Source organism: Barbus barbus (assembly GCF_936440315.1).
Source record: "Barbus barbus genome assembly, chromosome: 5".
Taxonomy (NCBI): domain Eukaryota; kingdom Metazoa; phylum Chordata; class Actinopteri; order Cypriniformes; family Cyprinidae; genus Barbus; species Barbus barbus.
The window spans coordinates 3,563,629-3,579,149 of record NC_136733.1 but is presented as its reverse complement, the minus strand read 5'-3'; the positions used below and the strand labels follow the sequence as shown (position 1 = coordinate 3,579,149).

At 34.5% G+C, this 15,521-nt stretch overlaps 1 protein-coding gene across 1 annotated transcript; it reads left to right on the top strand.

The window, feature by feature from the left end:
* The first annotated feature begins 3,162 nt into the window (after nt 1-3,162).
* On the top strand, nt 3,163-12,746 carry LOC306870075 (melanopsin-A-like). Its single transcript, XM_079417119.1, has 9 exons — nt 3,163-3,429; nt 5,618-5,751; nt 5,920-6,123; nt 7,101-7,272; nt 7,360-7,515; nt 10,336-10,443; nt 10,829-11,003; nt 11,240-11,347; nt 12,083-12,746. Exons 1-9 carry the CDS (start codon nt 3,296-3,298, stop codon nt 12,419-12,421), a joined length of 1,530 nt encoding a protein of 509 aa, XP_079273245.1. The 5' UTR covers nt 3,163-3,295; the 3' UTR covers nt 12,422-12,746.
* The last annotated feature ends 2,775 nt before the right edge of the window (nt 12,747-15,521 follow it).

Here is a 15,521-nt window from a genome sequence, read left to right as displayed (position 1 = left end):
GCCTTTAGTGTAATTTAATAAAAAAAGTGTTGCTTGATTTTTACCTTATTTAATACAGTTTTCTATTAATTATTTGAAAACATAGCTATATGAGGTGTTTTACCGTCAATAAATAACAGAATCAAAACAAGAAATTACATTTTAACAAAGCTCTTTGTATTTTTAACACTAGATGTCAGCAAAAGATTTCTGAGAAAACTAAAGATTTAGCTCAAAGAAGTTATTAGGCTATTAGTGATGCCTGTGTCTCAGATATTCTGTGCTAGAAAACATGTCTGACTGTATCTTACATTAAACTGTCTATTGTCACAGTAGATTTTGAATCCCCTGTTATTATAGGGAAATTTCATAACCATTTTGGGTTGCATTTTTGCCCTAAACCCAAGTTTGATCTTGGATAGAGAGCATTCAGATCGATAAATGATCATTTTCAAACAAGCAAGCCACAAGAGTGCTGTTATATTGATATCAGTTTCAGGTAATCATGATTCATGACACAACTGTTCTTTGATATTCAGTGTGTCTGTGTTAATGCCCTAAAATACCCTCCTTTCCTTCTTTTCTGCCCAGGTTGACACATTTATTCTGCTTGGAGCCGACGTTTAAGCCCAACAGAGGATCAGCAAGTAATCAAAACTATTCATTCCAGATAAAAAAAAACAAAACATGACAATTCATCTTGGCCCAAAATAAGAGTAATCCCAAAACAACATAAGATTAAGATTCAACATGACTCCGACAGCAAAGTTTAAAGCCTTGGTAAATTACACGTTATCTTATTTCACTGGGGAGTAGCTCGCCAGTCATGTGGAATCAGATCATTTACGAACTCATGATTTATTTCTATGCAAACGTAATGCTTTCCAAGAAAATCTTTCTATCTCTGAAGATTGTGATTTAATTGCAAATTGACTACGTAAATGTCAACAGAATTCAAGTGAAAGCTTATTTTCTAAATGTTTTATTTTTGCACCTTAGACTCGATTTATCACAATCTGCTTCCGTCATTTGCATTGGTTGAAATCACATTTCAACCTAACATTCATATTGTTTATGCAGGCTATTGCTGGTCCCCATTCGTGCACTATTACTATACTGCAAAACATTCTCTTGATTAAACAGACATTTAATTTCATACCGTTGTTACATTAATGCACAGTGCTGCAGAGGGATGATTTGTTCAAGACAGGCTAAAGAAGCTTACATCAGCCTTACATGTGCAGCTGTCCTATAGAAATATCAGATGTCAGGATCCCTAAATCCCTCCACTCATCTGAACGAGATTGTCTTAATCATTATATTGAGTTGAGAATGTTGTGGGTGGTTGCTAGGGTGTTGCCATGCAGTTGCTAAGGTGTTGTTTGTGGTTGATAGGTAAAAGGTCCCACCTGCAAGTCTCTCAATCTCTACTTCAACGTAAATCAACACACACACACACAGATCTTACTGACCCCAAACTTTTGAATGGTGCACATTCATCTCCATTAATCAAGAACCTTTATTTCTAAATGATGTAAATTGTGCTCCCACCGATCTCAGATTAGGTGTGAGAACCTCTTATGTTATAATATAATCTGCTGGAGGCTGGTGGGTTACTGTGAGCATACTTGTCATATAGGCTGAATTAAAGTAATGCTGTTATTGTCTGAGAGGTTTTTGCTAAAATGTTGGATTATGGAGAGCGATATAATCCCACATCTTTCAATCCCACAGCGGCCATTGACTGCCATGGAGAGAACAGAAGTGATGCCTGGATTATGGTGCTAAAGCGATGAGAGAACATGCGGACAGACACACAAGGTCTCTTAGGACGAACCATTAAGCTTTTTTATTCGCTGGTTATTGTAGGATAAAACAAGGTGGTCACAGTCGAAAGTGTGTCCAAAGATTTGTATTTATCAAATGAGCAACAGCAGAACTCTTTGACAATAAAATCAAGATTGCTGGATGCAGTAAATTATCCGGATACTTTTTCCCTACTTTTTTATGAATACTTTGAATTTGACATAATACTGTTTTTGCCTACTGTATAGTAGGAGATTATACGATTTCGGACTCCGCAACACACTGCATGCTAGAACATACTTCATAAATGGTTGATAAGTAAGTTAAAAATCACTACATGATATGATTTGTACAAAAACATAATTTTTGGAAAAAATATAAGCAAGAAGGTCCACCGCTGAACCTAACTGTCAGTGGGGAGTAAGCAGATTGTTTGGAAACATACAAATCAAATTAATTTGATTTAGTCACTAATTTGTCAAATCGTGACATAGTTAGAGTGTGTGTTGGCAAAAACACATTTTAAATGGTCGTTTCCACTTAGTAACATGAATCACTTTGAGTAAATTCACTGTCCTCTGTGTAGCTTTATGCTTTTTACCACTTTTAAATTATTCAGTGTGATGTATTTATATCACTTTTACTATACTTAGCAAATTCATATTTTTTCTCATGACATCAGGTTGGTTTTTGAAAATTCAGATATGGATGAAATACAGAAGCCTGTTCAGAAATGCATTGTGGATTGCAGTGTTGTTATTTTTAACTGAAACGAAAAAACTTTTTTTGATTAAAATTAGAAATACTGCCTTGGCAACTAACTGAAATAAGTTTAAAATTAAAAGACTAAAATGACTAAAATGTAAACTAAAATTGAAATGAAAACTGAAAATATAAAAATGAGTAAATACTGTAATAGTATGCTAAAAAAAAGCACTGGTGGATGGTATTGGTGGCTGTGTTGCTCTGTGACATTTCTGAAGTCTGAAGAAACATTCCTGGTGTTTTCTTTGCTTGAATCACTCTCTCTCATTCAGAATCTCTCTCTGACCCTCTCACATCCATTACAGATCAGTGATGAAAGATGTAAAGCACTGTAATCTATCTGACACATGTCTTGTTTCTTTTAGTCTCATGTGTTTTCTCTTCTTCTAGTCATGTTCAAAGAGGACAGAATGTGCAACTGATAATATTCAGACTCATTTTTCATAACCTGCTTCTTGTGTGTGTGTGAGATGAGCGTGGGATCGCTCTGAAGACAGGAAAGCTTGGGTGGGACAGATGCTGGAGCGAGGGGAGTGTCATGTGATATGACAAGTAGGTCGCAGTGTGTCCGTCTGTTGCTGTTACTGATAGTGTTTAACTAAACTCTCTCTTACTCTGAGCAGAGACAGACTGAGAGGAAGTGATGCGGGAAGCAGAAGACAGAGACCATGACTGAGTCTGCGCTCAGGTTTGGTTTGTTGAAGAGCTGTTCTTCAGTGTTTGTTGCTGTATCTTCTGCATTGTGATGGAGCCTCAACGGCAGATCTACAAAAGCCTGGACATCCCGGATCATGTGCATTATATCATCGCCTTCCTCATCCTCATCATCGGCACTTTAGGAGTCACGGGCAACGCTTTGGTCATGTTTGCCTTCTACAGGTATGAATGCTTAGTTGTTTGTTGAGTTGAAGAACTTGAACCAATCTCTTAGCTCATCTCGGAAAGTTTGGTGTTTTATTAGTTAGCACCTTATGATGCAGTTAATTAATTACCAAACATTATTAAATGATACAATGCTTAATAGATTAGGGAATGTGCATGAATTCTATTAAACATGATTGAACTTGGATTCAGACACTTTCATGTATATTTGAGTTATTGATGCTTAAAGTGTAAAAAGGAAAACTGTATATGGTGTAAGATATAATTATTTTTAAATGTACTGTAATTTTTGATAATATTTGTTAAGGATATACTGTTTTCACATAATTATTACTTTAAATTTGGATTAAATGAATGATATTAAAAGCATTTATTACATTATTATTTATTATTTAGTCATTTAGCAGATGCTTTTATCCAAAGCGACTTACAAATGAGGACAACAGAAGCAATCAATAGTAATATTAAAACAACTAAAACAGATCAAAAACTAAAAGCTAAAACTTTATAAATACTACCTATACACGTTTTAAAAATAAAGAAATTAAATAAAAATGACAAATGCATAAAACAAAATTGAAACTTAACTTTTAAATGAAAAACAACAAAAGAAAAAAAAGCTAAAAACAATTCAAAATATTAAAGAACAAAGGGTATGAGTATAATAATGATTCTAACATAACACGAAGCCAAACACCAAAAAAAAAACCAACTATATATATATATATATATGTACACTGACAAGATACGCGAGACAGAACGAGACCAGACGCGAAACATTATAAATATGAATTACTATAATGTTACCTTATCTAGTTCTATTTTGTTGGGGTAGACATTCTTTCATTGGTTTAGAAGTTGTGTTAAATAGCCTTGTATCATTTTTGTCCAGTTGCAGTATCAGTATGCATTTTGTTTTTATCATAAAACATGTTTCAAATGAAGTCTTAAAGTGATATAGTGGCAGGGAGTTTCTGACCAATCATCTCTCAGCTGTTGGATAATCCTTCCAAGTCTCAAATATGTTATTGACATTAATTGTTTTAGTAAATTGGGGCAGTGAGAGCTTCTCTTTTCTTTTTTACTACCCCCATTTGCTCAGATTAAAGTTACTCACGCAAACACCCTGCAGGTCACTGGACAGCCCTAATCCTCATTTTCCATAATTGTTTCTTTCTTTGTATTCAAAATAGGCCATTTTCAGGGCAGGGAAATATTGTGAATGAGGTATAAATAACAAGGTTGATTCATTTTCATAAATGGGTGCAATTATTGAAATCATGGGCTTCTGTAGAGTGGAAGGAATTGACTGCTATTCCAGGAATGCTGGGAATCCCTAGAACTGCAGTACATCGATGGAAAGAACTGCAATGGGGACATATGATATGTTGGATGTCAGCTTTGACAAATAGCTCTCATTTGCATCCCATCTTCTTTATATGCATTTAAAATTAAATGCAAAGATTAGTAGGGATATAAGATTTCTGTGTGTGTAATAAAATCTGTTTATAATATTATATATTTTCATTAAAATGCAATTAAAAGGATAGTTATAGAAGCTTATTTCTGCCCCAAGAAAAATTAATAAAATAAAAATGTAATTGCAACTTTGTGACTTTTTTCTCGCAATTCTGGCTTTTTAAAATTCTAATTCAGAATTGTGTTAAAAAATCTGAATTCCCTTTCTTATTCTTTATTTTGTTTTTCTGTGGTGCAAACAAAAAGACAGAATTGTAAGGTATAAACTCGCAATTACGACTTATAACTCGAGAGATTTAAACTCACAATTCAGAGAAAAAGACAGATTTGTGTGCTATAAACTTACGGTTATTAGAAAAAAAGTCGCAATTACCTTTTTTATTAAAAACAGAATTGCGAGACATAAATTTATTTAATGGTGGAAACAAGCTTTTATTAGACAGTTCATCAAAAAATGTAAATTTAGAAGAAGATAACTTGGTTCGCATTGACTCCCATTGTACTTTTTGTCCATATAATAGGAGTCAATGGGAACCTAAACTGTTTGGTTAGCAACAAAAATATCTTCAAAATATCTTTTGTCTTTGACAGAAAAAAGAAAATCACATAAGTAGAAGCAACACCTGAAATTCATTGTTCATAAACTGTGTTCTTTCTGTTTTAACAATGGAATAAATATAACTTGATCTTAATATTGTTTGTGCAGTAATAAAAAGTTGCGGAGCCTGCCAAATTATTTCATAGTGAACCTGGCGGTCAGTGATTTCCTCATGGCCATCACACAATCTCCAGTATTCTTCATCAACTGCCTGTTTAAGGAGTGGATATTTGGAGAACTGGGTAACATTTTCTTTTTTTTTCTTTTTATTTTGAAAAACTAAAAAACTTGCATAAAATGAATATTTTTTTTTTTATTATTCTATCAAAAAATGTAACCCAAATGAATGTCCTGTCTTAAATGTATGTTATACAGACTATATTCTCTATATATTTTCTTTGTGTGTTCAGGATGTAAAATATATGCATTCTGTGGTGCGCTGTTTGGCATCACCTCGATGATAAACCTGTTGGCCATCTCAATCGATCGATACCTGGTCATCACCAAACCACTGCAGACCATCCAGTGGAACTCCAAACGCAGAACCTTTCTGGCCATCCTGTGCATCTGGATCTACTCGCTGGCCTGGAGTCTGGCTCCTCTGATTGGCTGGAGTAAGATTTCATTGTTCTTCTATTAAATTTAGACTTTGAATATAATGAAGTAGGTGTCATTTTCAGGTTATAATAAAGAAAATAAAGATATGCCAGTTTTTGTGCATAGTAAAAAAGATAATCCACCAGATAAGCACAAAAACTAGTTTCACTACGCACATGAAAATCTAGCTGATCCTTGACATGATCATGGACAGCAATGCAAAGTTGATTTTCTGCTAAACTGATCTAAAAAACATTATTTTAAACCATATTTATTGTTTCTAAACAGACATATTATTATGGGATCTCCTTCAAAGCTTTCAGAATCTTTTCAAATTATAAAAAAAATAAAATAAACAAATGTAAATAAAAAACTTTTAATATTTTTTTCTGTATTTTTAAAATTGACAGTATATTTATTAAACAAAAAAAAATATTATTTTATCAAAATAATTCGAAAATTGCACAAGCTTTGCTGAAGTGATTATTTTTATGAACTTTATTTTATGCAGATATTACGGAAAACACTTTAGCTAAAGTATTTTTATTGACACTGGTGATTGTGGAAGATTGTCAATGCCAAGGAATAAAAATATAAAAAAGCTAACTGCGACTTTTTGTCTTAAAATGATGTTTTTCTCGCAATAGTGAGTGCTGATATCTTGATTATTAATTGCTAGATGTAAAAAAATCGCCATTTACTCACCCTCAAGCGGTTCCAAACCGGTATGAGTTTCTTTTTTCTGTTGAATTTACACGATATATAAAGAAAATGGGTAACCAAACAGTTGCTTCACCCCAGACTAACAGGACCAGCAACTGTTTGATTACCAACATTCTTCAGAATACATTCTTTTGTGATCAAGAAAGAAAGAAACTCATATAGGTTTGGAACTTGAGTAAATAATGACTGCATTTTCATTTTTTGGTGAACTATCCCTTTAAGATGTGACTTTAGCTTGAAATGTCTGTTGTGTCTTTTAATGCTTCTGCAGGTTCCTACATCCCTGAAGGTCTGATGACATCCTGCACGTGGGACTATGTCTCGCCGTCTCCCACCAACAAGAGTTACACCATGATGCTGTGCTGTTTCGTCTTCTTCATCCCTCTGGCCATCATCCTCTACTGTTACCTGTTCATGTTCCTCTCCGTACGAAACGCCAGCAGGTCCGAGCTCCTTGAGGCGTCTTGTAATTGAAGAGTGTTCACTGAAAAGCATTTATGACTGCATGAATGATGTATGTGTGTGTTTAGAGATCTAGAGAGGCTGAGCTCTCAGAAGGCCAGTTTTGTGAAGCAGCAGTCCATGAAGAGTGAATGGAAACTGGCTAAAATAGCAGCTGTGGTCATAGTGGTGTATGTGCTGTCCTGGGCTCCCTACGCATGCATCACCCTCATCGCCTGCGCAGGGTGAGTGCTGAGCATCTACACATTTGCAGAAAGTTGTATTTATACATTTCTGAGGACTTCATATTCACGTGGTCTTCATATAAGTTTTGAAAGCATCACTAAATCTATTGCTCATGCATGGGATTATTCCTATGCATCCCTTAGGATGTAGTTTGTGCTGCATGCATGAGTGACACTCTACCATTCGAAAGTTTGCATTTTTTTTAAAGAAATTAATGCTTTTATTCAGCAAGGATGCATTAAATTGATCAAAAGTAACATTTGTAATTCTACAAAGGATTTCTGTTGCAAACAAATGCTGTTCTTTTGAACTTTCTGTTCATCAAAGAGTCACAAGAAGAAAATGTGTCTATCACAGTTTCCTCCAAAATATTAATTTCTGCTAAATGCTATTCAGGAGACCTATTACCACAACTTAAATAGATGCATGGTTGCAAATAATTAAACCTTTCAAGTTGCAAACATTATTTTGATAAGTTCTGTTGACATAATAATGTTGATCATTACATCATTGTAATAATGAGTGTAATTTAAACAAAAATTTCAAAAAATAAATTATCATTATTATTATTAACATCAACTGTGTAATTTAAACAGCAATTTCTGAATTCATTGATTTCTTTTTATTTTGATTACATCAAGTTAATATTGTCCATTAAACTGAAATTTCTGTAAATCGATTTTACTGAATTGATTTAAAAAAAAGATCATAGATATGATTAATGGATACAATTAATAGATAGATGAATTGGTTTCAGGGCCACCACTCAGGTTATGTTAAAATGAGGTTGTTGTTGTTGTTTGTTTTGAGTAATCAACAAAAAATTGTGTTTATGCTATAAATTATTCCTCTAACTCAATGTAATTTGCTTGAACATAATTTCATTACAAGTCATCACTGATACAAACTGTTTTTGTCCTTAGAGTGTAGAATGATTTCTGGAGGGTCATGTGACACTTAAAACTGTAGTAATAATGCAGAAAATTCAGCTTTTCATCACAGTAATACATTACATTTTAAAATAGAAAACATTTATTTTACACTGCAAAATATGACTGTTTTTACAAATAAATGCAGCCTCGTTGAGCAAAAGAGACTTATTTCAACAACATTAAATATTCTCACAACCCTAAAATTTTAAACAGTAGTATACATCCAATTCCGTGACTACATGCATTATACGTAAATATCAGTATTATTGTCACATGCAACCGTATGTGGTTGTAAAATTATGGCCTCGTCCTGATTTTACAGCCATGTGATGAGAGCCAAACAACAGCTTACTTGTGTAAGCGCTGTGTTCACTGTACTGCTCTGTTATCTGTCCTGTAGGCATGACATGGTCTTTCCTCTGAGATTAAAGAGATACATTTGATGACAAGTAATTATGAAATACAGTATTTGTCCTAAATTTGAAAGAGTGCTGTTCCTAACACATCTTATTTGCTGTGTTTGCAATTTAAAATTGGGTAAAATGTGGATAATTTCATTAATGGGGGTACAATTTCTGTTTAACCATATATTTTAAAGTACTCACTACAGTTATTGGCCATAAAAAAGTTTCAAGTTCATTTGCAGTTGTTAACCTTATAACAGGACACATTGTCACAAAAATGTGGGGTAACTTGTCACAGTGGGAACTTGACGCTGATTTTAAGAAAAGTCAAAAAAATGATTCACCATTATTGTTATTAGCGATCCCTTTGGAAATCAGAGTACTGAGCATGCTACTGAGATACAGATAGATATGAGGAGAGTCCTCAATATATGATGCATTGAATCAGTATACTAGATGCTATAAATAGTTTGCTCTAATATATATCAGAAGTGTAATCTGCAAATCCCATGATTACTGTTTATCTGGCACTTTTCGATGTACATTTGTCTGTGTATGTAAGTGTGTATGTGTGTGTGTTTGTGGATCTCTATAGTAGTTAAGCTCAGCACAGCTGTGAGAAGTAGGATGTGATTATAAAACATCGTAACCTCTTTTTCGCTCTTCAGCACTGCACTTGAATTTTTATAATGACCTACATGCATTTACAGGGGTCATCGAATGCCCATTTTCCACAAGTTGATATGATTCTTTAGGGTCTTAAAGAAAAGTCTATAACATACTTTGGTTAACATTTTAGTGTAAAAACACCTGTCAAAATCAGCTCTGTTTTCAGCAAGCCTTTTTAGTCCATGCTCCTTTAAATGCTAATGAGCTCTGCTGACCCCGCCCCTCTCTTCTGTGGAGTGATGAGCAGACTAAACTTCAGCCTAGAAACTTGCTGACTAGCACATCATTAGAAAAGGCGATTTGCAAAGATTCATAAAAAACCCTTATGCTCACTTCTTCTGTAGATGAAGCTGGATCATGAATGATTCACACGAACATAGACGCATTTTTGTAGATCGGGGATCGGCGCATTCACTTCAAAAACTAAAGTAACGTTAATCCTCTGCGTCTTCAGCGGCTCAGATGTCGGGAGTAAATGACGACTGCTATATTCATTATTACATCCAACAACTAAACACCTCAATCGCTTAATCGGTAAGGTAAGGTAAGACGGCCTTGTCAATCAACTCTCGTGGGAGGGGCCTGTACAGAACTACGTCATTCTGACAGGAATCTCAGAACAGCCTGAAATGAGAGAAGGGGGATTTTAAAACAGGGATTTAAAAAAAAACACTGTGTGGATTTTTATCATTATAGGGTGGATGTGTACACACACTTCCAACACACATTGTTTATTATGTTCAAACAACATGTAAAGTGAATTTTGCATCTGATGACCCCTTTAAAAGTAACAATTTTTTCCTGTGTTTCTCAGGCATGCAAACATCCTCACACCCTACTCTAAAACACTGCCGGCGGTCATCGCCAAATCATCTGCCATCTACAACCCTTTCATATATGCCATAATTCACACCAAATACAGGTAAATAGACACCGTAATAAAACAAACAAAATTCCCAATCACGCACATTTCATGCAAAAATACATGTTTGTGTGTGGAAAAAAATAAATACAAAGGGTTCGTAGAACATTAATGTCAAGCAGTGGCAGCAGTGCCCCATACTTTATCTAAAACTAATTCAAACAATTAATAATATAATATAATATGCATGCATTCCAACTGTTGCAAAAACATCTAAACATTAATATTTTGAAATTCTTGTATAATTATTATACATGTTGTTTTATAATCATTTGTCACACCAAAAGTCGATTTAAGTGAACTAAAATTTTTTAAAGTAAAACTAAAAAGAAATGGTGATATACATTTTCTATATATCAAATGACATATATTCGTTTGTCTGCAGAGCCACATTGGCTGAGAAGGTCCCAGGTTTGTCCTGCCTGTCTCGCGTTCAGAAGGACTGTTTCACCTCCTCCACCAACAGCGAGGCCTCAGTCCAGGACGCCAGTGTCAGCAGACAGTCATCGGTCTCCAAGAACAAACTCCACACAACCACCGCCAACGACTCCAGTACTATGGTACAGTAGAAAGGTCCATCTGTAGGCTTGAGTTTCTATGACTGCAGATGAGACTCCATTCATATCAATGGCCTAAACTTGAAATCACATGACCGGCTGAATACTACTCACTTTGTCTCAGTAACACTGCTGTTATGAAACACTTTAGGATGCCGAATAAGGTGCTGGTTTGTCCTCACCTTCATTATGGATCTATATTTTAGGGGGTGTGTTTATGTGTGTGTGTGAGATTGTAGGTAATGGGAGAAGTGGAGCTAGACCTGATGAAGAAAAGGTCCAACTTGTCATTTAGAAACTCATCGAGACAACGGAGCCTCAAATGCTCCTCGCTACTGATAGAGAAGGTGAGGTTTAAAAATGTAAAAATTGGCGGAAAATGTACTTGCCCTCAGGCTATCCGAGATGTAAATGATTTTGTTTCTCCATCAGATTTGGAGAAATTTAGCATTTCATCACTTGCTCAGAAATGGATCCTCTGCAGTGAATGGGTGCCGTCAGAATGAGAGTAAAAACATCACAATAATCCACACCACTCTAGTCCATCAATTAATGTCTTGTGAAGTGAAAAGCATTTTAACTTTAAATCATCTCTTCTGGCCATAATCCATAATAACCCTTCCTCCAGTGAAAAGAGAGAGATGACAGAGATGACTTTATCCCTAGACAAAGAAATATTATGGATAGAGGACTCATTTTAATTTTTTTGAATTTAATAACATCTTAATGATAGATTTGTTTATGACAAACATTGAGTTTTTTTCTTCACCAGACATTAACTGATGGACTGGAGTGGTGTGGATTATTGTGATGTTTTTATGAGCTGTTTGGACTCTCATTCTGACGGCACCCATTCACTGCAGAGCATCCATTGCTGAGCAATTGACATAATGCTACATTTCTCCAAATCTGTTCTGATGAAGAAACAAACTCATCTACATCTTGGATGGCCTGAGGATGAGTACATTTTCAGCTAATTTTAAATTTTGGGTGAACTATTCCTTTAAATAGACTTCAAAATGAATGCACAGGAGGGGGTGTGTCCATATACAGCAATCACCAAGTGTGTTTGTGTTCTGTAGCCTCCGGTACAGATGAAAGAGTCGTTCAGTCTATGCGAGCGAGATCTCGTCTCTGGTTCCCTCGCCATGGCAACAGCACCGACAGTCATTGACACTAAGATGAGCAGGAGTACCAATATGACCTCTGACCTCTCATTTAACCCTAAGAACGACCCTGTGACCCACGGCTCCTCGGACGCTCCCACAATCATCATCAGTCCAGCTTCAGAGAGCAATATGAGAGAAGATACAGTAGGAGAACAAAAGTCTGAATCTCACTGTCAGGACTTAATGTTTGACCTCACAAACATAAACTGCCCTGCAGAGCTACTGGACACTAAAGAGAGATTTCTCACATGAACCCACCAGCGCTGATCTGACACTGTTAGATAAACTCTGATTCTAACTAGTTGTGCACTTCATGAAGCATGCATCGGTGCTAGAGAAATTACCTTTATAGAGTTTTTTTTTTGTGTACATGATGATCAGACTTATCTGTTTTTATTGAAAACTTAAATTTTTTGTCAAAAGAAATTCTAAAAATAATATATTTGTGCATTCCTTTTGTCTTCGCACACATAAACCTCATGGATCAGAACAGTTTTTCCATACATACTGACAAATATGTTAGTGATGTTGTGATGTTTATTGATCGGTGTTGTCGGGGAAAATAATAATCATATCTAAATAAAATCTGTGTTTTTGTCTTGCTGTCTAGTACACTAAAATATTTAGATTTTAAATAGATCCCTTCCCATTTTAAAAATATATTAATATTTAATACATTATAAAAAGTTATTTTTTCTTTTTTTAACAAACATTACTTATTTTAATGACCAAAAGGCACATTTACATGTATTTATTTCATCAGCTTTTCTTTACTAAAGCAACTTATCAAATTGAAGAAAAAAAGTTGTAAACAATACAAAGATTATAAGGTTATGATTTATGAGGAAATACTATTTATTTCTACTTCTAACTTTTAAGTTTAATTAAATTTGTGAGTGAAAATGATTCCACCACCAAAGCTTTTTCTGTGTTGTTTAGCTTTGTTCATCTTTTTTCTTTTTTTTCTTTTTTTTGCAATAACTACAAACCAATATTTCCTGCCAAAGCCCCTACATAGAGATATATTGGTTTAGTCCAAGTCAACAGGTATATATACAGGAAGTATGATGCAAGTTTTTGAACTCTCTCTTTTTTTTTAAACAAAATAATTGATAATTGACAAAAATTTACATAATTAATTTATATCATATAAATATACTGTTGGCATTACCATAGAAATTGCCAAATATCCTAGAAGACACAGAGCTTCATTTTCATCCTTCATCCAGCAGAGGACGCTGCATCTCATGCAATCACAACCTGTGTATACGATTCCCTGATTATCTTTAATGCACAATTGATTAACTTTTCAGTAAATGGTGTAACTATTGTCTCACAGTCAAGAACCTTAATATCTGTAACACTAGCCTGTGCTTCAGAGAGATTTGACCGTATTTAGAGTGCATTGATTTCTAAACAGTCTCTGTTGCTTTATGAGTGCATTAGCCCAGAGCATAAAATAAACTCTAATCACTCTCACTGCTTTTTCTAGAGGAGAGTTTGAACTAGAGTACATTATTGATCCCCATTCTTTGTACAAATGCTAATAATAGCTTCTTTATGCATTGGCGTGGTCTGTGTTTATACTACATCCTATTTAGCCCCCATTAACATCAATGCGCATGCTTTTCGACTGTGTGTGTGAGGTCTTCAACCGTTGTCTAACATGTCAGACTGTTTAAACAGTCTGTAGTCTCTGTAAAAGCTGTCGTCCTGTGGATGGAGGGGAAGGCCAGACAGGGCCTGTGTGATTTAGGTACTATGCTGTGCAGTAATGACTGTTATCTCTCTGTGACTGTGAGGATTGTTGGGTTTCATCATTAATCATTACTTATCTGATCGTCGATTTTAGTAGCTTTTTCGTGTTTTTATTTTGCATTTTATTTTGTATTTTATTTATTTTACATAACTTTATCAGTACAATATATATTGTACTGAATACATAATATATATTATTCAGCTATTTTATTTTTACACAACTTTGCCAGGACATTATATTTATAATTGGTGCAAACAACCCCCCCCCCCCCCCCCCACCCACTTTATTTGTACATTTTCAAGTATTACAAAATTTTTAAATTTCAAAAATAAATTTTAAATAGCATTTTTACACGACTGAATGAAAGGGGATCAGAATAAAAGTAAGAAACTATTGAAATAAAAGATACAATCAATCATCCCTTAGTAGTAAAGCACAATTATTTACCCCCCTCAAAAAGATTATTATTATTTTGCATCAGTACAATGTGCCATATAAATTAAATATTTGGAATTAAATATAATTCAACTATACTTAATTTAATTTTTTATTTTATTACAGAACTTTATTGCATGGACAGAATACAAGCTGCTTAATAGTAGTACAAAATATAAGTCTTGCAATGTAGCGTCCATATAAAGTAAAAAAATAAAATAAAATAAAAAGTGTGTGGGGGTTGCGGGAAGGTCTTTGTAGTGTTTTGCTTTTCTGCATGTCCAGCCCATGTTTGATGACGTCACTCGCGGAGGAACCATGAGCTTCTCAGCGCCGCCGCAGCTCACGCGACTCTTCTTCAGACCTGCACGCACAGGTAAGGCGCGAGCTCATCACATGACACAAGAAAGGAGAAACTTTAAAGCTGTCCTAGGAGCACAGCCACGTGAATCAAGGGTTTTACATGGATTTCAGTTAAATACTTTTTAGTGTGTGGGAAAACGGGGCAAGTTGTCACTACAGCACTTGCTGTTTATAGACTCCGATTGACACCGATTTGAGAATTAAAATGTGAAAAACTATCTTAAGTAAAAATTAGTAAACATAAAATAAATATTCTGTATTTAAAATGCTAAATGTAAAGAGTAAGACTATTCTGAAAAATCATTTTAAAAATTATAATAAAAATATATAATTGTTTTGTTCAAAAGAACAGATGAAACTCATGAACAGCATGTCTTTATATAAATGTGACAACTTGCCCCAACCCGATTCTCTTGTTTTAGGAACACGGTTTGTATCTTCTTTCATTATATTTATCTGCCTTCTAGTGATGCATGCCAGTGTTTGTGTTTACTTTAATCAACAACTATAGAAAACTATGATGACATTGGTTATTTAGTTATACTAATTCATGAGGGGTTTGAGTGAGTCACACTGATATTCACTGATGAAATTAATGAATGCATGCAGTTTTATTTAATTCTTTTTTTTTGTAAAATATGTTAGATTTGAAAAACAAAGTTTAGCAAAATTTGTGTTGACATCAGAATCAGACTCAGAATGAGCTTTATTGGCCAGGTATGTTTACACATACGAGGAATTTGTTTTAGTGACAGAAGCTCCACAGAAAGACAGCAACAGGACAGGACACAGATA

What these genes read in the sequence shown, in the direction of transcription:
- LOC306870075 (XM_079417119.1), top strand. Translation starts at nt 3,296, where the DNA reads ATGGAGCCTCAACGGCAGATCTACAAAAGCCTGGACATCCCGGATCAT. An exon ending in TCCGTACGAAACGCCAGCAG is followed by an intron (nt 7,273 to 7,359) that starts GTCCGAGCTCCT and finishes GTGTGTGTTTAG; the next exon opens with AGATCTAGAGAGGCTGAGCT. An exon ending in ACCCTCATCGCCTGCGCAGG is followed by an intron (nt 7,516 to 10,335) that starts GTGAGTGCTGAG and finishes TGTGTTTCTCAG; the next exon opens with GCATGCAAACATCCTCACAC.